This window comes from Elephas maximus, chromosome 10 (assembly GCF_024166365.1).
Source record: "Elephas maximus indicus isolate mEleMax1 chromosome 10, mEleMax1 primary haplotype, whole genome shotgun sequence".
In the NCBI taxonomy this organism is placed as follows: domain Eukaryota; kingdom Metazoa; phylum Chordata; class Mammalia; order Proboscidea; family Elephantidae; genus Elephas; species Elephas maximus.
This window is the reverse complement of record NC_064828.1, coordinates 105,326,575-105,353,715: the sequence shown is the minus strand read 5'-3', so window position 1 is coordinate 105,353,715 and position 27,141 is coordinate 105,326,575. Positions and strand designations below refer to the sequence as shown.

General features: G+C 38.0%; 1 protein-coding gene across 1 annotated transcript in view; it reads left to right on the top strand.

Moving 5' to 3' along the window:
• Window positions 1-27,141, top strand: part of CATSPERB (cation channel sperm associated auxiliary subunit beta) — a 147,151-nt gene that overhangs the window by 9,279 nt on the left and 110,731 nt on the right. The window contains exons 2-3 of the mRNA XM_049897973.1: window positions 2,298-2,435; window positions 18,185-18,263. Coding sequence (XP_049753930.1) covers window positions 2,376-2,435; window positions 18,185-18,263 — 139 coding nt within the window. The 5' untranslated portion in view covers window positions 2,298-2,375. The remainder of the gene's footprint in view (window positions 1-2,297; window positions 2,436-18,184; window positions 18,264-27,141) is intronic.

Genomic DNA, 27,141 nt, shown 5'->3' with positions numbered 1-27,141 from the left:
CCAGGTCTTCAAAGTTCCCCTCAGGAACTATTACAGGCCATTCTACATGTGGCGAGTGAAGATTCCCCTTGGCACTAGAAGTTCTCTTTACCTTTCTCATAGGAGTTTTTATTATTTTCTAACTTTCCTTCTCTCACCTGACTATTCCTGAGAGTAGCCTTCATGTCTCCTTGCTCAACAGGCATTATTAACTGGTATAAAACAATCCGAACAAATTCCTGTGTAATTGCTAAGAATTTAAGTGTAATTAACTCAGTGAATAAGAGGGTCAGTTTTTCAGGCATAGCGTCCTTTGTTTATGTTACCTAGACCCCTCTAGGAGTCTTGGTGGTGAAGTGGTTAAGAGTTCAGGCTGCTTAACCAAAAGGTTGGCAGTTCGAATCCACCAGCCTCTCCTTGGTAACCCCTGTGGGGCAGTTCTACTTAGTCCTATGGAGTCACTATGAGTCAGAATCTACTCGACAGCACACAACGGCAACAGACCCCTCTGAGAACCATTTTCTTCTTTAAAAAAACAATTCCTAAGACTGCTCATCCTGTTCTAGTTTCTGCCTTACCTCATTTCCCCTTCATAGGTAACTTCTCAACAAATCTGTTCACAGCTGATATCTACACTTTCCTACCTCTTGCTAACCATTCTTAGCCCTCTCCAGGTTTCCATTTCCACCACTCGCTAAAACTCATGTTGAAGTCCTGATAAACTCATCAGGTATATATTTTTTTCCTTCTTTATTACTCATCAACTTTCTAAACAATGTATCTCTTCCTCTTCCTTGAAACTGTCCTTCTACCACCTTTCCTGTTATTACACTCTGCTTGTTTTCTTGTTACCTGCCTAGCTCCTTCTTCTCTGTCGGCTCATCCTCATGCACCTGATCTTTCTTTAAAAGCTGAGAGTTCTTTAAGGCTTGGTACTAGACCCTCTTCTCCTACTCTATCTAGGCAATCTCTTCCATTCTCATGGCTTCAAATACCATCTACAGACTAAAGGCTGCCAAATTTCTATCTCTATGCAAACCTTGCTTGTGAGTTCTAGTATCATATAGCTAATGTGGACATCTCTTTTTGAACATGTCTTAAACCAAACTTTTGATATCCAATCTCTGCCACAAATCTGGTCTCCACTGTTCTGCATCTGTTAAGGATTGAATTTTGTACCCAAAAAAGATGTTGAAACCCTAACCCCTATACCCATGTATGTGACCCTGTTTGGAAATAGAAATTTTTCTTTGGTTACATTGATGAGGTCATACCAGAGCAGGGTGGCTCCTAAATCTAATCCTTTCTGAGTGGTCTTTTATAAAGAGGGAAAGTAGACAGGGAGAGAAACACAGGGGAAGACAGACACACAGGGAGAAAGACCATGTCAGGGAACTGTCTACAAGCCAAGGAATGCCAAAGCATGCTCAGGACTACTGACAAGGAGGAGCCCTGGTGGCACAGTAGTTAACAGCTTGGCTGCTAACCAAAATGTTGGTGGTGTGAATCCACCAGCTTCTCCTTGGAAACCCTTTGGGGCAGTCGTACTCTGTCCTATAAGATCGTTGTGAGTTGGAATCTACTTGACAGCAGTAAGTTCGTTTGTTTGTTTTTTGCTGACAAGGAAGGACCTTGTCAATACCCTGATTTAGACTTCTAGCCTCCAAAACTATGAGACAATAAATTTCTGTTATCTGAAGCCACCCACTTGTGGTTTTTGTGTTACAGCTGCACTTGGTAACTAAGACACTATTTAAGTAAAAGGCACTGTCACCTACCTGATTGGTCACCCCAGAAACCTAAGAGAATAACCCACTTACAAATCAAAACCTAAGAGAATAACCCACTTTCTGAGTTACTTATTTGAGTTTCCTGGTTTTAAAAGACGGTAGAGATGAGGTTCATTTTTTTTAGATGCTATTTTGTTTTTATTGACTTCAGGCAAAAAAGACAATGGACATCTTTGCAAAGTCATCCTGAATGGGGGTTGTGTTTTTTGTTTTGTGTTTTGAGAATATTTTCAGTATATCTGAGAAAGCTGGAGAGAAAATATGTTCTTTTTTTTTTTTTTTTTGCATTTTCTTTCTCTTCGTGTATGTCTGTGTGTATTCATATTTATATTCCCCAATTTAGTCACATATGTCAATCCTTTCCTATCTTTAAGGCTGGAAGGGAATTCTTAGAAAGGCAAAAGAGATCAGAAACTTTCTTTTAAATGTTCAAATAGGTTGTTTATTAACTAAATACAGTTTCTTCTCTGGGACACTGCAAAAGTACTTGAGTCTTTTCTGAAAACATGTCATTCTTTCTTCTTAAAGGTCTCTTGTTTTTTTTGAAGCATATGGGCAAGGCAACAGAAAGAGCAAAAAGTAAACCAAGGAAATTTACTCTTCAGGATGCCTAACCATAGTGGGCTCTTACAGGGAAATGGTGACACAAGGGTCAAGAAAATCACGGTAAGTTGTAGGATTTGGCTTATGATAATTACATGTGTGTTGCATAACATCCCACCCCAGAACAGGAGGCCGCCAAAGGTCCTTACAGCCCTGATGCTCAGATTTCAGCTCTTTCTCCTGGAGACTATAGGACTCACCTGGTTAGTCTGTCGCTTTAACCTTCCCTTTTCTATATTTTATTCTAACCGTAACCAACCCACCTACTTACAGAGACAGGCAAGTTATCATTTAACTGATGAAGTTTTGGCTTGCTGAGTTGTAATCATATTTTATGATGTCTCCCGGACGTTATGCCCAGATCATCTGAAGTGTCACATTTTATGATGTCTCCCGGACGTTATGCCCAGGTCACCTGAAGTACAGTTGGGGAAACTTCTCCACTCTTAAAAAAAAAACCTCTTAGGTAATAATAAATGCATGTCTGAAGCCTCTACGTTTGTAGTTTCTGACCTATAGGTAGCATTTGAAGTATTTGATACGGTTGATTACTCTCTCCTTTTTAAAATACTTTTCTTCACTTAACTTCTGGGAAACTACTTTTTTTTTTTTTTTTAAATCTTTTACTACCATATTAGCTAAGTATCTTTAAGTACCATATGCAATATGAAATAGAATATGACACAGTCATATAAGGGGTAAGGAAACTAGACAGGGTTTATATTGTGGTTCATCCTACAAGGAAGTGAAAATTATGAAGAGAAATTATCAGTACAGAATACCTCTCCCCCTTATCAAAGAATATCTCAGGTCATCATCATGGTTACATGAATCTTCATGCCAAGAATATATCACCTTGGGACTTGGAAGACTGGAGTTTAGAGTTACTAAATAGTAGTGGTCTACTTTCCAAATATAAAATAACTGTTTCTGTCTTTAGGTGCTCCTCACCACACTCTCTAGCAAGATTTTCATTTTTATTGCAGTGTCATTTGAAAGTGTTATACATACATTTTTGATCTAATCTAGCATCTGAATTTACTTGTCTGGAAGTGACAATGTTTTCTCATTTTTCTTCCTTAGGAAGAAAATTATAAGAAACAGATTTTTCATTCCAAGTAGGATGTATAGTTGTTATGAAAGAAATGTAGCCTTATATTGGTATATGATATTTTAAAGATTTACAGAGATTCCCTGTTCTGTCACAGTGTTTTCTACAAGTTTCAGAGGCAGAGTTTCTTCATTAGGAGATTCATAATGCTTTAAATTTTAAAAAGATTCCTTCACTCAGTGCTGTTTTTCTCCCTTTATGGGGGTGGTGGTGCTGAGAAGTTACCTAAAAGCAATTTATCATCCACATGGCACAATGATAATCTTCATCAGTTTAGCATATTACAGTGCTTGCTAAATGAAGTTACAAACTCTTAGAGTCAAAGCTACTGAGAAATTTAATTTAATCTGAGATTACAGTTTCTGCTTACTGTCTCTAGGATATGGTTATAATGGCAAAAACCATCAATTGTGTGTGTGTGTGTGTGTGTGTGTTTTGGGGGGGAGGGATGTTTAGGTAAAATAAAAAACAGCTGGATGTTTACATATATGGAAAAGGCTGTGTCTGTTAAGATTTCAAATACTTTTGTCACAGGGCTGGCAATGATAGTGAGGAAACAAATAACAGACATTAAAGTTCTAGTTTCCAAGTATGGAGAAAAAAATAAGAACTACCACCAAGCCATTTGGTCATTAAGTGCAATCATGTCCATTTGAAGAGCTTAATTTCATGTCCTTACCAAAGGAAAATTAGAAACACAAGAGAAATGATTTATCCTACATGGATAAGTGACATAAAATTAATCCAGGCTAAATGTAGCTTTCAAAGCAACCAATGTATGAGTACCCATTGTATGTAGGGTCCAGAGAAGACAGTATTTTTGTATTTTTTTTTCAACTTTATACTTAAATCGATAATTCAGGTGATATGCATTAATGAACCTTAAGCTGTGTGAGTCGTTTAAAATGTTTAATTTCCCATTTATTCCACATGTCTATAAGAAAGTGGTGGGAAGAAGTGCTCAGCTGATTTCTGTGTAACTGAATGACCAGTAATGGTTGGCAGTCTTCCAAACTGAATTTGGTTCAAGTAGCAAGAGTTAACATGACCTAAGAGAGATTAATTCCATGCCAGAAGTCTCTTAAAATAAGAGATTTACTGTCTTGAGAAAAAGAGAAGTGATTTGATGATATGTAAATCCCTGTTCTTTGGGAATGCTTATTTCTCCTTTTCTCAGGATACAGAGTGAGAGAGAGACTCGGATAAAATCTCAATACCTGGTATAATTAGCTTGGTCTTGGGGCTTATATGTGAGCTTCACCCATGCGGTCTTGCCTTTTGGGGCTCTGCTCAAGCTGTCTCCACTGCCTAAAACACTTTTCTGACTGCTCTTTCTTTCTCCTCGTCTTTCCCCACTTCACCTACCTAATTTCTACTTATTGTGAGGGCTCAGCTTAGAATCAGCCACCTCCTTCAGAAAATCTTCCCATATCTCATCCCACCCCAAGTTTGAGTGAAGGCCTCCAGGTACCTGAATTAAATATTGTCAGGGTCATGCCAATTTAGTTTCTGAAGAAACATTAGAAACAGCTTATTTTATAAAATTAAGAAATTGTGGTCCTTCTGGTTTGCCAATATATTGAGTGTTTTAGATGTGATCTGACCTCATAACACATGCAGCGAGATTGCTCTCTTCTGTGGTTGGCTGCTATACTTCTATTAAAGTGACCTGATATATTATTAATTTCCATCCTAGCCTTATCACTCTTGGTCCTTGCAATTAAACCACTAAGCTTTTGTCAATATAAAACTATTGTTAGGCCAATTTCCTTCCTCCTCTTCCACTCTGTTTTTCAGTAGTTGATGGTATTTGATATGAAGTTTAGATTTTTGCATTGTAACTACTATTTTCAAATTTTATTAGTTATTTAGCACATCTGATTGATCTTAAAAATCATAGAACCTCACAGTCAGAGTGGACATTTTATAGTAAAAAACTAGAGCCCAAAGTAAACAGCTTGCATAAGTCCATCAGCTAAGTAGTGTCAGCTGAGACTAAAATTCATGTTTCCTGATGTGTAGTCTAGTGAGCTTTGACTCAACAGAAACCAAGTACCTGTTGTATCTCCAGATATTGTATTAAATACAGTATGTTGGTTAAAATCATTTTAGAATATGTAACAACCTTATAACCTAACCAGAAAAAAACAAACCATACCCATTGTCTTCGAGTTGATTCCGACTCATAGTGACCCCATATCACCCTATAGAACTGCCCCGTAGGGTTTCCAAGGCTGTAAAGCTTTACAGAAACAAATTGCCACATCTTTCTCCCTCAGAGCGGCTGGTAAGTTCAAACTACCAACCTTTCAGTTAGCAGCCAAACACTTAGCCACTGTGCCACCAGGACTCTTTTTATACCATAAATCACTGCCAATTTCAACTGAAGAAGATGAAATAATGAGATATCAGTTATTACCCAAGTAATAGACATACGTCTCTGTGTAATCTATACTTTAATAATCACTTTGATTATATCCTTACCCTAGCTATTGATGAGGAGTCCTGGTGGCTCAGTGGTTAAGTGCTCAGCTACCAACCAAAAGGTCGGCAGTTCGAATCCACTTGCTGCTTTTTAGAAACACTTTGGGGCAGTTCTACTCTGACCTATAGGGTTCCTATGAGTCAAATCGACTCTACAGCAGTTTCTTTTTTTCTTTTTAGCTATTGATGAAGTACTTCAAGCAGCCAAGGTAAGGACATTGCTCCACTGCCTGCTGCTAGGAGCTGTTCTTGGTCTTTTTGTTGTTCCTAAGTCGCATAAAGACTGACACATCACACTGTGAAGAAAAAAAGGGAAACTTTTTAAAAATTATTTTTTAAAATACTACAAGTGGCAGTAAAATAACCTTCATTTGAATCAGTGCCTTCCGTTGCCCTCTCCTCTTCAAGAATAAAGGCATTTTACTTAGACATATTGGAAACTTTGGAGTAGAATCTCGATAAATGTTGATTCTATTCCATTTGATGATGTAGAGTGTACTGTGGGGTGAAAGACACGATAATATGGGTAAAAAAATTACTCGGGTAAAAATTTCTTTTCACTTAGTAACATAAGCAATGTGAATTATAGCTTAAACTGTTTGCTTTGCTGCTGGTAGTTGTATTAATGACAGCAAGTAAGTACTCAGCTTTGAGACCTTGGATCTGAAAAGTCAAAACTCTTCACTTACTGATTTGTCACTTGGCAGCAGATAGTTGAGGTGCCTTGTCATAATAGTTGTGGTAGACTGCATCTAGGCTCTTTTCTTAATAAGTAAATCTACCAAAGATATCAGAGAGAGACTATGCCTCCTTCTGCCTGATTCCTGATGGGCAAGACTTGGGTGAAGAACAGGATACATGCCCTCTGCTCAGTCAGTGCATCCATCTCAGGCAAGTTACTCAGGCGAAAACCTTGAGCTCCATCTCAGATGCCACCTAACTTTCAAGTGACAGCAGCTGGTCTTTCAAAGTTTTAAGCACCTCAGGGGATTATCTGATGCACGGTTTAATATATTAATACCAAACGTGAGAGAGAATTAATTACATCAGACCAAATTCAAAAATCTTAAGTTGGTTCTTGAATCACTTTCAGGGAAATCAATAATCCAGGAATGAATGTTTTCATTTTGGCCTACCTATATTACGGTTACGGGGATAGGACACCTGACTGATAATAAAACTCAGAAACCCTTTTATTCCCGGAATTTCCTGTTGGGAGTGTAGAGTTTTCTGAGCAATATGTAATATTGACTAGTTACACAATATGCTGGATTTTATTGCCAACTCTTTGTTTAAAAAGGGTGTGACAGGTTTTGTCCAATAAGAATGTGATGTCCAAGTTAAGTATGGTATCATCTTAGCTCTTGCCACATAAATAAACCCGGATTCATAAGCAAATATGTGATACACTTAAATTTTCTTATAAACTCAGATAAGTTAGCTATAAAATAATTAGTTTTCTCTTACCCTTACCTGCATGTGATTTGGGGAAACTTTTTTTTTGCTTGTTTTAGCTTCTGTACAATCTTAGATGGGGAAAACTGGCCTCCAAAGTTGTATCTGTAGGTTAATACACATGTAAGAGAAATTTCTTGGGGGATTGCTGGAGGAGAGGTGTATCTAGACATATATTCTGATCAGCTCATAACACACTCAACAAGATTATTCTTTTCTGTGGTCTGATTGCTAAAAGGTTTCCCCAAATGACATGCAGGTAAGGGTAAGAGAAAACTCTTTATAGTTAGCTTATCTGAGTTGATAAAAAATTTAAGTGTATGACGTATTTCCTTATGAATCCAGATTTATTCATGTGACATTAGAATATTTGAATCCCAACATATGGATGAGAGTTGATTTTTCAGAATAATGTCAAACCTGCTAAGATCTAGGCCCCTGTTCTCCTCCCTGTCTTTAGCTCCTTGGTTAGGTGCTTAGTTCTCCCACATAACATTTCCAGATCCAGTTAGAATAGGTCCTTCCAAATCTTATACAGAAAGGCATCTATAGTCTATGTTATTTTTTAAGGTTTTTAGAGAATATGTTAGTCTTCTTCAATAACACATTGCTGTGTTTAATAACTCTAACCATCAGTAATTTCTTCGGCTTATGTGTAACTGTATCTCTAAGAAAGGATGGCTTTCTCATGCATTGCAGGAGGTTTAGCAGCATCCCTGGCCTGTCCTTGTGAGATGCCAATAGCACCCTCTCCCCCAGTTATGACAGCCCAAAATGTCTCCAAATATTGTCAAATGTTCCACAGGGTACAAAACCACCCCGGTTCAGAACCACTTCCTTGAGACAACATGAATGTTAGAGAGAAGACCAAGGCAATCATCTAGTTTTATTTGCTCATTTTCCATATGGCTATGATTTACTTAAGATCGCAAGGCTCCTTATTAACAGAGTCTAATGTTGCCACATTTGAAGAGGAAAATGCCACATTATCATAATGTCAATTCTCTTTAAATTAATCCAGCTGACCCCAACAGGGTATTTTTGTTTTTATTTCAAATGAGAGAAGACGATTATTTAAAATCATATGGACAAACAAAAAAAGTAAGAATTACCAGGAACATTCTAAAAAGAGGAGGGTAGTAAAAGAGTATTAACTGTAGTAGATATAAAAATATATTCTATAATAATTAAAATGAGGTACTAGCACAGAAGTGAATCAACAATTCAGTGGAACAGACTAGATCATCCCAAAACAGACCGAATATACACAGCAAATAAATGAAGGTGTTATTTCAAAACAGGGGAGAAAAAATGGATTATTTAGTAAATGGCGTTGAGACAACTGGTAGCCATATGGGAAAAAAAAAGTTCAGATTACAGATTTTACCAAAATGATTTCCAGATGAATCAAAGATTTTACATCAAAAAATTAAACCATAAATTACCAGATGAAAGAGAAAACCCATTCAACTACAGAAAATTTCTATCACTATTAAAAAAACTCAAAGACAAAGAAAAGATGAGGAATTTTTTATTTTTTTGTAATTGACCTCACAAAGGACTAATTTACAAATAAAAATGTCTACAGATCAATAAGAAAAAGATCAAGAACTTACAGAGAAATAGGCAAAACCTATGAATAAACAATTCAAAGAAAAGAAAGTATGTACCGTGATCAATAAAAATTTAATGACACATATTTTCACAACATAATAGTACTTTGTTGGTGAGAGTGTGGGGGAAGTGGCACTTTCTGATATAGATGGTGGGACTGTAAAGTTCTACAACAGTACATCATATACCCTTTGCTGCCTAGTTGATTTCCACTCATAGCGACAGGAGGGATGGGTAATTTGGTATTGTCTTAGTTATATAGTGCTGCTATAACGGAAATACCACAAGTGGGTGGTTTTAATAAACAGAAATTTATTTTCTCACAGTTTAGGAGATTATAAGTCCAAATTCAGGGCGCTGGCTCTAGAGGAAGGCTGTCTGTCCCTGTCAGCTCTGGGAGAAGGTCCTTGTCTCTTTCGAGCTTCTGCTCCTGGGCCGTCTTCATGTGCCTTGGCATTTCTCTTCTTCCATGTCTGTTGCTCTCACTTACCTTGTTTAATCTCTTTTATATCTCAAAAGAGATTGATTTAAAACATACCCTACACTAATCCTGTCTCACTAACATAACAAGAAAACCCATTCCCAAAAGGGATTATAACCACAGGCATAGAGGTTACGATATAACACATATTTTAGGGGGACACAATTCAATCTATAACAAGTATCATCTATCAAAATTTTAAGGAGCTGTAGTGGCACAGTGGTTAAGTGCTTAGCTGCTAACCGAAAGGTTGGCAGTTTGAACCAACCAGTCTCTCCACAGGAAAGAGATGTGGCAGTGCTTCTGTAAAGATTGTCATTGTTGTTAGGTGCTGTCCAGTTGGTTCCAACTCATAGTGACCCTACATACAACAGAATGAAACACTTCCTGGTCCTGTGCCATCCTCACAATCGTAGCTATGCTTGAGCCCCTTGTTGCAGCCACTGTTTCAGTTACAGATTACAGCCTTGGGATCCCTCTGGAGCAGTTCTACTCTTTTCTCTAGGGTCACTGTAAATTGGAATTAGACTCGACAGTAATGGGTTTTGATCAAAATTTTAAATGCATATTTCCTTTAACACGGCAATTTTCTTCCTACAAATTTATCTTACAGCTGTACTTACACAAGCGTGAACTGACATATGGACAAGAATACAAATAGTCTTTATAATAACAAAAGATTGGAAATGACTGATATGCCTATCAATAGGTGACTGGCTATATAAATTATGTTACATCTGTACAATGAATAATAGGCAGCCATGAAAGAAGAATAGGGCAGTTATAAGGGAAGATCTAAGATGTACTGTTAAGTTCAAAAGTGTGGATCATAACAAGGTGTGCAGTAAGTTACTATTTATGTAAGGGAAAGTAAAAGTGTTTATATATGTATACACACTCCCACCCACCCACATACACACAGGTACTCATACACTGGGTGAGATTAAGTAGCATTATGCTCATTTTTTCAGATTAAAAAAAACTGGGGGTTAGAGAGGCCTAGTAATTTTTCCCTGATCCTGCACCATCCTCACAATCATTGTTATGTTTGAACCCATTGTTGCAGCCACTGTGTCAATCCATCTCATTGAGGGTCTTCCTCTTTTTTGCTGACCCTCTACCTTTACCAAGCATGGTGTCCTTCTCCAGGGACTGGTCCCTCCTGATAACATGTCCAAAGCATGTAAGATGAAGTTTCACCATCCTTGCTTCTAAGGAGCATTCTGGCTGTACTTCTTCAGGATAAATGTGTTCCCTTTTCAGGCAGTGCATGGTATATTCAATATTCTTTGCCAACACCATAATTTAAATGCAGAGGTCTTTGATTCAGAGCTTCTACATGGTTAGTTCCAGTTTGAACTCCTGCTGAGAACTTGTATTTCTAACAAGTTCCCAGGCAATGCTAATACTGCTGTTTAGGGACTAATTCTGAGAACCACTAGTAGAGCAGTGGTTCTCAAAATTTATTATACATAAGAATCACCTAGAGATCTTGTTAAAATGTAGATTCTGATTCAGTATATCTAACGTGGAAATGCAAATTGTCAGCAGGGGTTTGAACCAGAATGAATCTATTCAAAGTTCTACTTTGATTATATCTGCAAGATCCCAAAATGGCTGATATCTCACCTTTTGTCCTCCAGCTTTCATGAGAGAATATCCTTAATTTGTAAAGGCAATTATTCTCCCTAAATTGGGTTATGGTAATCTCCATTGACTTTCATCACAGAACATGGGAGTACTGAAAGATGCCGTAGGGGAGCTCCTGTATTCCATACACACTCTACCTTACTTCCATTGTATAATAGCAACTGAACTTCTCCTTCATAGTCAGGATCAATCCATCTGAGCCAGTAGAGTAACCTCCTTTTCCTGCTGCTTCAGAGGAAGGAGAGGTGGCAGTCTCAACTTAGAGATAAATAAAATCATTGTTTTGATCTCTTATTAGTTCTCTATTGGTGCATAACAAATTATCACAAATGTAGTGGCTTAAAACAATGCGTGTTTATTATCTCACAGTTTCTATGGCTCAGGAGTTCAGACACAAGTTAGCTAAGTTCTTTACTTAGGGTCTTACAGGGCTGCAATTAAGGTATTGGCTGGGTTGAGTTTTCATCTGGAGATTTGACTAGGGAAGGATTTTGTTTAACCTGATTCAGACGGTTGGCAGAATTCATCTCCTCTTGGCTTACATGTCTAAGAGCCCTAGCTTCTTACTGGCTACTGGCTAGAGGCAGCCTGCAGTTCCCTGCCACATGGCCTTCTCAGCAGACTTTTTACCACATGGCTGGTTGCCTCCTCAAGGCTAGCAGGAGAATCTCTCCTGTCTGCTAAATCTTCTTATATAATGAAATATAATAATAGGAGTGAGAGCTCATCACTTTTGCCACAAAATGTAACCTAATCAAGATCTATCCTGAAGTATAGTGGTGTCAGTAGTAGGATAATATCCATACGCCTACAAGGAAAACCAGTTAATACGACTGTTATTCAAATTTATGCACCAACCACTAAGACAAAAGATGAGGAAATTGAAGATGTTTATCAACGTCTGCAGTCTGAAATTGATCAAACATGCAATCAGGATGCATTGGTAATTACTGGTAATTGGAATGCAAAAGTTGGAAACAAAGAAGAAGAATTGGTAATTGGAAAATATGGCTTTCGTGATAGAAGTGATGCTGGAGATCACATGATAGAATTTTGCAAGACCATCATGATACTTCTTCGTTGCAATATCTTTTTGCAACAACACAAATGGCAACTAACACATGGACCTCGCCAGATGAAATGCACAGGAATCAAATTGACTACATCTGTGGAAAGAGAACATGGAGAAGCTCAGTATCATCAGTCAGACCAATGGCAGGGACCAACTGCAGAACAGACCATCAAATGCTCATATGCAAGTTCAAGTTGAAGTTGAAGAAAATTAAAACAAGTCCACGAAAGCCAAAATATGACTCTGAGTATATCCCACTTGAATTTGGAGACCATCTCAAGAATAGATTTGACTCATTGAACACTAATGACCAAAGACCAGATGAATTGTGGGATGACATCAAGGACATCATACAAAAAGAAAGCAAAAGATCATTAAAAAGACAAAAAAAGAAAGAAAAAAACCAAACCAGATGTCAGAAGAAACTCTCAAACTTGCTCTTGAACTTAGAGAAGCTAAAGCAAAAAAAAAAAAAAAAAAGGAAGAAATGATGAAGTAAAAGAGCTGAACAGAAGATTTCAAAGGGCAGATTGAGAAACAAAGTAAAGTATTATAATGAAATGTTCAAACACCTGGAGTTAGAAAACCAAAAGGGAAGAACACGCTTGGCATTTCTCAAACTGAAAGAACTGAAGAAAAAATTCAATCTTTGTTTTGCAATTTTGGAGGATTCTATGGGCAAAATATTAAACAACACAGGAAGCATCAAAAGCCAAAGCAAAGTCACCCTCTTTCCACTCAGCACCTTCCCTTGTCCCCTAATATCTCCTAACTACATGCCCAATACCCCACTTGTTTTTCAGGGAAGAACATCTTTCATTCCACTGTTACAGATACGTGGCTGCTAACCAAAAGGTTTGGCAGTTCAAATCTATCAGCCACTCCTTGGAAACCCTATGGAGCAGTTTTACTCTGTCCTATAAGGCCGCTATGAGTCGGAATCAACTCTATGGCAATGGGTTTGAGCTTTTTTTTTTTTTAATGGGAGTACTAAGTAGCCCTGGTGGGACAATGGTTAAGAGCTTGGCTGCTAACCACAGGGCCAGCATTTAGAACCCACCAGCGGCTCCATAGGAGAAAAGACCTGGTGATCTGCTCCCGTAAAGATTATAGCTTAGGAAGCCCTATGGAGCAGTTCTACCCTGTCAAATGGGGTCACTGTGAGTTGGAATTGACTCAACAGCACACAACAACAAAATGGGAGTATACTTGGTTCTCATTCATATCAAGCAATACTTCATAAATAGTTGTGACTGAAAGCAGATCCTCTACTCTTATGTGGGAGGAAGCAATCCTTAAATTGAGGAGGAGCCATCAGGTGGGGGCAAATGAGGAAGGACAAATAAAACAAATGTCACCTGGTCCATAATTTTCTTCAGGGCTATCATGTGTACCTTCAACATTGCATAGGCATTTGTATTTTGATGCAGTGTGGGAAACAGCTTATCACAGAGTGTCTATAGAGACTGAAAACTACACCTTGCTTTCAGACAAAAGCTTTATCACCTTCTATCATGAGTAGCAAGTAACAAAAAAAGAGAGCCTCAGGTTTCTGGGAACTGAGTCTTTACTAGAAGATACATGTATTTTTTTAGTTTTGCAGATTATTTCAGGTTGAGGAGTAACTTTCTTCTTTAGGACAAGGTCACCAAGGTGAGAGAAAAATAATTTTTACACAGGCTTTTCAATGAAAAGATTAACTCAGATACAGGGTATTTTTCATGACATGAGTGTAAAGGAGGTTTACATGCCCATGTGAAGTAAAGGGATTTCTGAAGTAGAACATGACTGTAAAACAGATTTAATCATCATCATTATTAAAAATTATTTTTTAGCCTTTGTGACCGTCCACGACTAGTCAGTGCACTGAGTAAATCAGAAAGGTTCATTTTCTGCTCACTAGGTACTGAGTGGGGCCCTGGTGGCCCAATGGTTAAGAGCACAGCTGCTAACCAAAAGGCTGGCAGTTCAAATCCACCAGCCACTCCTTGGAAACCCTGTGGGGCAGTTCTACTCTGACCTACAGGATTGCTATGAGTCAGAATCCACTCAATGACAATGGGGTTTTCAGATACTAAGTGGACATATAAGAACATTCACACAGCGATGAATATGGAGAACCAAGAAAACCCCAAACCTATTGCCATTGAGTAGATTCTGACTCATAGAGACCCTATAGGACAGAGTAGAACCACCCCATAGAGTTTCCAAGGGGGCACCTGGTGGATTCGAACTGCTGACGTTTTGGTTAGCAGCTGTAGCTCTTAACCACTATGCCACCAGGGTTTCCATATGGAGAACAGTTGGTATTTTATTCAGTTTTCCCCATGTACACAGTGCATTCCTACCTTTGTGTATTTACTCATCGTGTTTCCCCTGGCAATAAGGCCCTCTCTGTTTTTTTTTTAAATATCACCCCTTCTTCAAGACACAATTATGAAGCTCCCTTTAACGAACTGCTGTCCCTTAACCTTCCTTGCACATGGTTGGCATTACCTTTTAGCAGATATATTTTTCCTTGTGCACTCAATAATCACATGATGATAGCAGCATTTTATAGTCACATGTAGGTTTCTGAAACTTTCTAGATGGATGTTATATTAAAAAAGGTAGGCTTGGAGACACTTCACCTCTCAATGATTTTTAAAGAAAATGACCTTTGGTGCTCTGAAGGAGGCAGTTAATTGGAAATTCCAACTGCCTGTCCTTTAGATTTTCTAAGCATGCCTCTGTGCTTGGTAGCAGCTGATTGGCTGTTACCAAAGGTAAGTGGCCTGTTAAACTGTGAAAACTCTGGCTCCTCATTTTGGGTCTTCTTTCACAGCCTATATGGAAGAAAGCTTGGAAAGTATAAAAAAGAAAGGCACAACTAGTCAGGTATCCCATTAAGAGGGAATTAAAGTAAGAAATTTTAAAATAAGGACCATAATATGGTGTAAGGAACCCTGATGGTGCAGTAGTTAAAGCATTTGGCTGCTAACCGAAAGGTCAGTGGTTCGAACCCACCTAGTAGCTCCATGGGAGAAAGCTGTAGCAGTCTGTTTTGGTAAAGATTACAGCCTAGGAAACCCTGTGGGGCAGTTCCACTCTGTCCAGCCGGGTCACTATGAGTTGGAATCAATTCAACACTAATGGGTTTTGTTGGTTGTCTTTTTTTTTTCCCCTAGTGGTATGAATTTACAATGTAGCTACTATTCTATAATGGAGTAACTACAAATTAACCAGGTAGAGAAGGGGATAGCTTCCTTCTCTGGGCAATTCTCAAAGTTTATTTGGTACCAGAGAAGAGAAAATGCCCAAATATGTGACTTGTATCTGACAATTATATAAAACTCATAATAATTAAATGAGAATAATAACTGGGGGAAATTTAACGGCTTTAGTGAGTAGGTGGGAGAGTGTGATAAGGACAAGGATAAAAGGTGTTGCAGTGTATAAAGAAATGGATTCAGGGCTAATATTTATCAAGTGTTTATTCTGTATAAAGTAACTTTTAGGTGTTTTAAGTATATTACTCATTTCTCACAACAACCCTGTGAAGTTGCTGTTATCCTATTTTACTGAATAGAAAATGAACTCAAAGAAGTTAAAATAACTTGCCAAAGATCAAACGTCTGAATGGCAGAGCTTGGATTGGTACTCAGGCCTTTTCTCTAGTTATGGGATGAATACTGAAAGAAGGTAGCACCAAATTGGAAAAGTTGTGATATTGAAGGAAAAATCAGAATAATGTATATATGGGGTAGAATAATGGTGGACAAATTTAGCAGTTTTGGGATGACCAGTCAAATATAACTAGGTACTTAATATCTTTGAATTTTTGAAGTTTTACTTTGTGACATCTTTGGAGAGTATCTTGACTAGATCCATTGTATCAGGAGACCTGGTCCTAAGCCCAGCTCTGCCTGGATTTTGAATATGTTACTTAAATGTATCATATATCAACTCTAAAGTACATTCTATCTCTAAATTAATATATATATACATATATACACATAGGCTAAATTAAAATTTTTATATATATATAGGCTAAATTATAAGAATAAGGGGGCATGTAGTTAGTAACAAAACCATAGATCACTCCCTGACTCTCTTTTCCTTGAATTGTGCTCTCTCGTGTTCCTTTTCCTTGTTGAAAGCATTTTAAAGCCTTTCAAAGTAAGTTTTTAGTTTCTCGGTCAAAGATAGATACAACCAAATCTACTCAAATGAAATTAGAGATCCTCTTATATTTATCTGAAAGAATTCAACTGGAGCATAATACATTTAAGTCATGAATGAGAAAAACTCTGATAGGTTCTAATAATGGTGTTATGTCATTTAAATTTAATGTTAGGAAAATATAAGATTTTCTTGGTAAAGGCACTATTTCCAAAGCTTGACTACTAAAATGAAAGACAAACAGTAACATGTTGACATGCTTATTTATTTTGTACTTTATACTTTAAAGCCAAAGATTTAACAGTCAGAAATACTTGCTGACTGACAAGGATGGTAAATAGATTAAGAAACAGAAGTCAATCATCTTCAGAAAAAAAAAAAAATGCATATAATGGCTTTGATATGTGCCTTATCTCTTTACTTTTCTTATAAATGATTTGAGAAAAAAAAAGGAAAGCTCTTCTTATTTCTGATTACTTCTCTGTTTAATGTTAAATTCATTCTTACGTAAAAAATATAATTGAACATAGCAGCATCATGCCGGTAAATCTCTGATATATTATTTGTTTCCTCTTCCCTTGTGAAAACAAGTTGTTTTCTCAGATGACTAAAAATGCATTACAAAAAAAAAAAAAAGCCCTCCCCTGACAATGTGATGAGGATGATGAATTCAAAAATTCAACAAATGTTTGAGCTTTCTATTGTCATTTAATGTATTTAACCAAGCAAGCCAAATTTGAGGGAGGCAAAACATCAGTTTAATTTACTAGTTAAATGTCAAGAATTACACAGGATTTGAGGTTTTATTTTTTCTTGTAAGCTGGCAAGTTAGTCTGTTACTGTTTTTTGGATGCTGGCAAAAGACACAAAACTCCTGGGTCAGAGACACAGGACTTTATTACTCACAGCAAAAGCAGCAACCAGAGTGTCAGCACGATGCTCACTCCAGGACCCCATGCCCCCCATGTCCCATGGAGATGGCACCTATCATGGATGTCTGCACATGTAGTAGCCTGCATTACAGAAGAGGGGCACTGAGTTTGGGAGATTCACCACGGAAACTAGACTGCTTTTGTCCAGGGGGAATGTTACCTCGTCCATCAGTGTTGCTTGCTACAAACAGCCTTGAGCAACGGCCTGGCTAAAGAGCGGCCAGGGCCTTGCATTCTTGCAATACCCAGCAGGAATATGCAAGGATGCTAGGACCCATGTGCATTGTCTCTCTCAAAAGCAATGCAGTCAACATATGACTTCTAGTCACAGCTGTTTTGCCCTCAAAGTATTTGTCAAGTCACATTCTGTTATATGCAGGTATGTAACTGATCATATCTTTCCAACTGTTACCCACATTGAAGAAAAACCTGAGCCACAGCTCTTTTTCTAGTTTACAGTAATTTAGTTTATAAATATTTGTAATACCAATTAGGGAGTAAATGTAAAGCTTGGTCAACTATTATGTTGCCTACTTTTGTCACATAATGGGAAATATTTTGAACTTAAAGGAAGAGATGATTTCTTTACTACTGGATCCCTGGCAGCGCAGTGATTAGAAGTTCAGAGCTAACCAAAAGGTCGGCAGTTAGAATCCACCAGCTACTCCTTGGAAAACCTTTAGGGTAGTTATACTCTGTCCTATAGGGATGCTTTGAGTCAGAATCGACTCAATGGCAACGGTTTTGGTTTTTTGTTTGTTTGTTTTGGTTTTGTAATTGTTTTTCACAAAAGAAACTAAAAAAATATGTTCAGTGTAATTGAATGGAAATAATAATTATTTCTTCCAACAGATGGAGTTTCCACTTTTATATGTTGTGATTTTACTTGTGAACATGTTTGATTTTTCATCAGGAATACTATATAATAAAGGTAAGTTTCAGACTGTCACCCTTTAACTCTATTTCCTTCTCAGGAGTTCTCATCTATACTTAAAATATTTTTCTTTCAGGACTTCTTTACCTTATCTTCTAATTTTTTCCTAAATGTTACCTATGGTACTCTGGTCCAGAGATTTCTAATAATATAATTGTAAACCTGTTGTTATTCAGTGTGTACATAGAGATTTTCTCGTTGTGGTATTATATCACTTATAAGTCAAAGAATGTTTAAAGAGCATTTTAAACTTTTTGTTTGCTTTTAATTCTTTTCCCATGAATGATTGTATACAATATGGTTTGTACACTGAATTATAAGGCTAGTACCTTGAGATTGAAGAGAATTTTCAGAAAGTAATACAAGGATTAAATTAGTCAATAAGACTTTTATAGTAGAAAGCTTTTTAAAAGGAACTAGACAAATCCATGGATCCCTGGTGGCGTAGTGGTTAAGAGCATGGCTGCTTAACCAAAAGGTCAGCAGTTCAAATCCACCAGCTGCTCCTCGGAAACCCTATGGGGCAGTTCTACTCTGTTCTATAGGGTCCCTATGAGTCGGAAACAACTTGACAGCATGTAACAACAACAACAACAGACAAATCCATAGCCAGTTGTGTAGATTGTTTAGACCCTGAAACATCCCAGACTGGATTTTAGAACATATTAGATGCTCAATAAAAAATTTATTGACTGAATGGATAGAAAGATGGATTCAGGGCATGTTTTATTCACAGGCATATTACAGAATTGGATGAGTTCTGGGATGACCTCAATTCCAGTTCCTATATTCTACTAGAGAATACATTACACGTATGTGGATATATAAAAGGGGAGAAGCACAGACAAACTTACGAGATTTCAGAGAAAGGATAAACTACTTGTGGCTGGGGGATCAGGGAAAACCACACAGAAGACAGCAATCAATGTTGGTCCCCAAAGATGAGTAATATTTGAATATGCAGATATAGGAAAGAGTATTCTATGATGATATAATATCCTAGGCAAGTGAGCAAAGCCATAAAGCAGGAAATCAGAGAGTGTGTAAGGGCAGCAATAAATAGTACAGCTTGATTAGAATGAAGGGATAAAGGGAGTAAAATATTTTGGGAACATAGACTGTGGCACATCATACAGATACTTGAATGTCAAGGTAAGGAATTTGAACTTGAGTCTATATTGTCTGGGAACCCATTGAAGATAGCTGGGTAGAGCAGTGACATATCATACCTATAGTTTAAGAAGATTAACATGGCAGCATTGTGTAAAATAAATTGGAGAGGGGACAAATAAGAGGCAGAGAGAACAGGTAGAAGACCACCACATTAGTTTGTATCACGTCTTTAGTCTTTTTTGGAAATGCACCCTGTCTTAGTCATCTAGCGCTGCTATAACAGAAATACTGCAAGCTTTAACAAAGAGAAATTTATACGCTCACAGTCTAGTAGGCTACAAGTCCAAATTCAGGGGGTCAGCTCCAAGCAAAGGGTTTCTCTGTCGGCTCTGGAGGAAGGTCTGTGTCATCAATCTTCCCTTGGCTGAGAAGCTTCTCCACACAGGAACCTCAGGTCCAAAGGACACACTCTGCTGTTAGCACTACTTTCTTAGTGGTATGAGGTCCCTATGTATCTCTGCTCACTTCTCTCTTTTATATCTCAGAAGAGATTGGCTTAAGACACTATCTAATCTTACAGATCTCATCAATATAACTGCCACTAATCCATCTCATTATATCATAATGAGAATGAATTCTATCTCGTAATGAGATAGAATTTACAACACATAGCGAAATCACATCCGATGACAAAATGGTAGACAATCATACAATTCTGGGAATCATGACCTAGCCAAGCTGACAGATATTTTTGGGGGACACAATTCAATCCATGACACACCCTATCAGTAAAAACACGTAAAACTTGTTTTCCCCATATTTGCATATTTATTTATAAATTATATACATGTACTACCATACTATATATTCTGTTCCTTATAAACCTACAAAAAAATGTTGCTGTTAGGTGCCATCAAGTCATTTCCAACTCATAGTGAACCTACGTATGACAGAAACACTGCCCAGTCTTTCACTATTCTCACAATCTTTACTGTGTTTGAGCCCATTGTTGCAGTCACTGTGTCAATCTGTCTTGTTGAGGGTCTTCCTCTTCTTTAGTAACCCTCTACTTTACCGAACATGATGTCCTTCTCCAGGGACTGGTCCCTCCTGAAAACATGTCCAAAATACAGGAGACAAAGTCTCATCACCATCCTCCCTTCTAAGGAGCATTCTGGCTGTGCTTCTTCCAAGACAGATTTGTTCCTTCCTTCCCGCCCACAACCAAGTCCATGGTGTATTCAATATTCTTTGCCAACACCATAATTCAAAGGCATCAATTCTTCTGTCTTTCTTATTCATTGTTCAGCTTTGGCATGTATATGAGGAAATTGAAAATTCCATGGCTTAAACTGGGCACACCTTAGTCTTCGGTGACTTCTTTGCTTTTTAACACTTTAAAGAGCCCTTTTGCAGCAGATTTTCCCAATGCAATGCGTTGTTTGACTTCTTGATTGCTGCTTCCTTGGGCATTGATGGTGGGTCCAAGTAAAGTGGAATCCTTCACAACTTCAGTATTTTCTCTGTTTATCATGATGCTGCTTATTGGTTCAGTTGTGAGGATTTTTGTTTTATTTATGTTGAGGTGTAATCCGTACTGAAGGCTGTAGTTTTTGATCTTCATCAGTATGTGCTTCAAATCCTCTTTGCTTTCAGCAAGTAAGGTTGTATCATCTGCATAATGTGGGTTGATAATGAGTCTTCCTCCAGTCCTGTTGCCACTTTCTTCTTCATATAGTCCAGCTTCTCGGATTATTTGCTCAGCATACAAAATGAATAAGTATGGTGAAAGGATACAACCCTGATGCACACCTTTCCTGATTATAAACCATGCAGTATCTCCACTTCTGTTTGGTCTATGTACAGTTCCACATGAGCATAATTGTTCTGGAATTCCCATTCTTTGCAATGTTATCCATAATATATTACAACCCACACAGTCCAATGTCTTTGCATAGTCAATAAAACACAGGTAAACATCTTTCTGGTATTCTCTGCTTTCAGCCAAGATCCATCTGACATCAACAATGATATCCCTCACTCCACATCCTCTTCTGAATTTGGCTTGAATTTCTGGCAGCTTCCTGTTGATGTACTGCTCCAATCATTTTTGAATTATCTTCAACCAAATTTTACTTATGTGTAATATTAATGATATTATTAGATAATTTCCACGTGCTGTTGAATCACCTTCCTTTGGAATTGGCACAAATATGCATCTCTTCCAGTTGGTTGGCCAGGTAGCTGTCTTCCAAATTTGTTGGCAAACATGAATGAGCGCTTCCAGTGTTGCATCCATTTGTTGAAACATCTCAGTTGGTATTCTGTCAATTCCTGGAGACTTGTTTTCTGTCAATGCTTTCAGTGCAGCTTGGACTTCTTCCTTAAATATGGTTTTTTATCATATGGTACCTCCTGAAATGGTGGGATGTCTACCAATTCTTTTTGGTATGGTTACTCTGTGTAATCCTTTCATCTTCTTTTGATGCTTCCTACATTGTCCAATATTTCGCTTATACCAAAAAAAAAACCATACCCATTGCCATCGAGTTGATTCCAATTCATAGCGACCCTATAGGACAGAGTAGAACTGTGTCATAGGATTTCCACAGAGTGGCTGGTGGATTCCTTTAATATTGTAACTTGAGACTTGAATTTTTTCTTCAGTTCTTTCAGCTTGAGAAATGCCGAGTGTGTTCTTCTCTTTTGATTTCCTAACTCCAGGTCTTTGAACACTTCAGTATAATATTTTACTTTGTGTTCTTCAGCTGCCCTTTGAAATCTTCTGTTCAGCTCTTTTACTTTATCATTTCTTCCCTTTAGCCACTCTACATTCAAGAGCAAGTTTCAGAGTCTCTTCTGACTTCTGTTTTGGTCTTTTCTTCTTTCCTGTTTTTTTTTTTTTTTTTTTTAAATGACCTTCGATTTCTTTGTGTATGATGTCCTTCATCATCCCACAACTCATCTGATCTTCGGTCATTGGTATTCAATGCATCAAATCTGTTCTTGAGATGGTATCTAAATTCAAGTGGGATATACTCAAGGTCATACTTTGGATCTTGTGGACTTGTTTTAATTTTCTTCAGCTTCAGCTTGAACTTGCTTGTGAGCAATTGATGGTAAAAATCTTTAATTTCTTCATCTTTGGCATTAGTGGTTGGTACATAAGTTTGAATAATAGTCATATTAACTGGTCTTCCTTGTAGGCATATGGATATCGTCCTATCACTGACAGCTTTGTTCTTCAGGATAGATCTTGAATTGTTCTTTTTGACAACAAATGCAATGCCATTCCTCTTCAAATTGTCATTCCTGGCATAGTAGACCATATGATTATCTGATTCAAAATGGCCAATAGCAGGCCATTTCAGCTCTTTAATGCCTAGGTTATCAATCTTCAAGCATTCCATATCATTTTTGACAACTTCCAATTTTCCTAGATCCATACTTCCTACATTCCATATTCCAATTATTAATTGATGTTTGCAGCTGTTTCTTCTCATTTTGAGTCATGCCACACAGGCAATGAGGATTCCGAAAGCTTTACTCTATTTCGTTAAGATGGACTCTGCTTTGAGGAGGCAGCTCTTCCCTAGTTGTCTTTTAGTGCCTTCCAACCTGAGGAGCTCATCTAGCACTAAACCAGACAATGTTCTGCTGCTATTCATAAGGTTTTCATTTGTCAATTTTTTTAGAAGTAGATTGCTAGGTCCTTCTTCCTAGTCTGTTTTAGTCCAGAAGCTCTGCTGAAACTTGTCCTTCGTTGGTGACCTTGCTGGTATTTGAATACCGGTGGCATAGCTTCCAGCATCACCGCAACATGCAAGCCACTACAGTACGACAAACTGACAGACAAGTGGTGGCCACAAAAAATAGGATATAAAAAGGGATTAAAAATGATGAAATAATATTTGAAAATTATTATAAAGTGTTCTGTTAACATTATAAAACTCTTTGCTGAGATTCTTGAGATTGTTACAATTATAAGATTTTTGGTGAGAACAATGTGATTGAATACATTGAAGTACATGCTGGCTTAACTAAATAAATCATGATATTCATTTTCAATTCCATCTACCAAATTTTGCAAAGGTTTTTATTGAAAAATTTTTAGTAAGTTTCCATCCTTCTGCATGTCAATTAGCTGTATTTTTTTCCATTTTAAACAAATGGTTCTGAACTCCATTGAAACTTTTCTTCTGGAAGATTCCAATCACGTAAGAAAATTCTGTGTCCAAGTTTTTAAAGTGTTCAGATCTGAGAGTTTTTATAGATGACATATTTATGAGATTTTTGGCAAAAAAAAAAAATCATATATTGCAAGTATTTCCAAATGCCTATATTCAAAATGCTCTCTCCATAGCATACATTTTTTAAAGCATTTAATTTTATATTAAATATCACCTTTAATTGGAAAGGACAGATTAAGTCCTGATTTTTTCTTTTTTTATGATATCTGCCAGGAAGCACAGTCTTGACAGCCCTTTGTCATCTCAGGAAAGGTCAGGAAATTGGAACTCTTTCCCCTCCACCCCCCAACACTTGGTAATGGAAAAAATCCACAATTCATCCTTAAATTCAAAAAAATTTTAAGTACTTTGCCACGGTATATGAGCACCGGTGGTGCAGTGATTAAAGTACTACACTGCTAACCAAAAGGTCAGCAGTTCAAACCTACCAGTGCTCCACAGAAGAAAGATGTGGCATTTGGCTTTCATAAAGATTACAGTGTCGTATGGGGCAGTTCTACTCTGTCCTATAGGATTGCTATGAGTCAGAACTGACTCAACAGCAATGAGTTTGGTTTTGGTTTGGTGCCATTGTATACCAGCAAAACCATGCAAAGCCCTAGTGTATCAGCTACAAAAGACGTTCATGGTCACTCCCATCCAGCTTCACCTATGACGTCGCTTAGCACTTTTGGTGATTCTGGCTTCAACTTCATTGCTACAATTGTGTGACTTTGAATAGTGCAATGAATGAATTTTATAAATATTACTGTTTCTGTAAACTTGTCCCAGAATGATTTTCTTATTCTAGTTAGAGCAGACATTCTATCATTGATTACACTTGTACCATTTCCCTACATATCATGATTTTTGTTTTAAAAAAGTCACATACTATTGAAAATGTAACTTCTCTGGTGCTTCCTTCCTTGTTGTTATTGTTGTTAGGTGCCATCGAGTCAGTTCCCACTCATAGTGACCCCATGTGCAACAAAATGAAATACCACCTGGTCCTGCGCCATCCTGACAATCATTGCTATGCTTGAGCCCATTGTTGCAGCCACTGCGTCAGTCCATCTCATTGAGGGTCTTCCTCTTTTTTGCTGACCCTCTACTTTACCAAGCATGATGTCCTTCTCCAGGGACTGGTCCCTCCTGATAACATGTCCAAAGTATATGAGACGTGGTCTCACCATCCTTGCTTCTAAGGAGAATTCTGGTTATACATCTTTCAAGACAGATTTGCTCATTCTTCTGGCAGTCCGTGGTATAGTCAATATTCTTTGCCAACATCATAGTTCAAAGGCATCAATTCTTCTTCTTCCTTATTCATTGTCCAGCTTTCACATACATATGAGGTGATTGAAAACATCATTGCTTAGGTCAGCGGACCTTAGCCCTTAAAGTGACGCCTTTGCTTTGTAACACTTTTAAAGAGGTCTTCAGAGACTTATAAAATGTAGATCTTTTTGTATTTTATTATAAAACATACACGAGAAACTGTAATCTGAGAACTTTTGTGAAAGGGGCCTATGTAGGCAAAGGTACAGAGATTGGGAATTGCTTCTCCTTCTCTCTCTGTGCAATATTTCTTGTGTGTTTTCCTGCCTCCTCTTTCATGGCCCAAGCTCAAAGGGGCCTGTTGGTCAAGTACATAATTTATAAAATTATGTCAAAGTGCAGAGGACAAATTGGCTGGTTTCCCTCTGAGGTAAGAATTAGAAAAAGCTTCACATGAAAGCAATATTTGAACCAGACCTTAAAAGGTGTTAAAATTTGAGATGGAAAATGGGATTAGAGGGAATCTCATTGAGCACTGCAGAGGTGCTGGAGTGTAAGGTTGTGTGCAGAGAGTCTGAAAGAGGGACGTGGCCATTTAGAGATTGTCTGGCCGTTCGAGACAGAAACACCTTGGTTCCAGTCTGACTTTACCAGGTGTTAGTTGGGTGACCTTTGAGTGATAACTTAATCTTCGTAAGTCTTGGTTCTCCCTTCTTTAAAGAGGGGACAGTAATACATATGGCACAAGGTACTGCAGGGATTTAGTAAGATGAAATGTAAGCCCAGCATCTGGCCCAAAGTATGTTCCCCAAAAGACATTTCCCTCTTCTAAGCTTCTCTCCCATTTAAGGAGTTTATTCATTAGGCAATGGGGTGTCAGTGAAGATTTTTAAGCAGAGGAGTCGTTTTAGAATCAAATCATAACTTTAAAAAGTAGATCTGGTAGCACTGGCAGGTATGGGCAAAGTGAATGTATGGGTTGGAAGTACTTTGAAAACTAACTTTATAACCTCTTGAGAGAGATTTTAAAGCAGTTTGTGATAGTTACACAGATACGATTTTAAGAATAACGTTGAAACTGTTACATTGTTCATAAAAAAAAAATACAGGATGCCTAATATGTAATTGTAAAGTAAATTTATTTTGCTTCCCATTTAAATCCACTCCGTGGTACTAGTTCTTCTTCTATACCAGAATGAATATTCTGGCAGGCCCCATAGCTTCTTGGGTTGTAATTAGGTAATTCAAATGGTTCTCCAGTCATTTCAAAGTACAAAATCATCACATTGTAATTGTAATTAAAATGTCCAAGCGCACATAACAGTCAAGACTTAACTCTTGTTTTATAATCCAATCTTCTTCCTTTCTTCCTGTTTGGGCCTGTGCAGATGGAAAACCTGCAGTTAGGGAAGGATCTAGATCGGCTTTCCCTTTTCCCCATGGAGTGCTTAGGTTCCTTCTCACCATCTTGCTAACTTTGGGGCTTGACTCTTCTGCTCTGGGGTTTTGGGAGGGGAAGGAGAAGTCCAGGTGAGTGGCATAGTTCTCACCTAACTGCTTGTGAGGGGAGCGTCTGACACCAGCACTTTTGGGTTCAGCAGATGTCTAAAGATGACTCTCAGACTCCTGGCCTCTTGCCCCAGTCCTTCAGAGCACCCCCCTTCCCCCCCACATTACATTATTGGGGATCTCTCAACTGCAGTCCTAAAAAGGGCAGAAACTTCTCCATTCCCATTGGTCATTTATTCCTTCCTCAGTTCCTAAACATCCAGCTATGCCTTCTAATCCTTTCTGCTGAGAGCCAGTTGCCACTCAAGAGACCTTTGAGGACAAAACCTTAGATGACCCTAGGCTAGTTCTTTCTCACAAGTGGTCCACATTTGGACCACCAGCAAACTGCGGTCGTGTAGAACCCCCAACACAGCCCCCTCCTTCCTATCAACACGTCCCAAATCATCTCTCACTGTTTAGATTTTTAGTCAGAGTTTGTGCCCCAAACTGCCACGGATACATGTTACATTTCTGAGTGGTCCCGTCAAAAACCTCTTTCCTCTGACTCAAGTAAAGAGATGAGGTCCTCCCCCAGCCCTGCCCTTTTGGAGGAGGGGTCACTGTCATGTCAACAGCTCTGTATCAAAACATTAATTCTCTCTCCAGTCTCCAATGCCTCACTCTGTCATGCCTTCACTGAGACTGAGAAGTTTAAGAGTGGAGAACTGGTTTTTAGCCACCCCTGACGTTGTCACATCATGTGG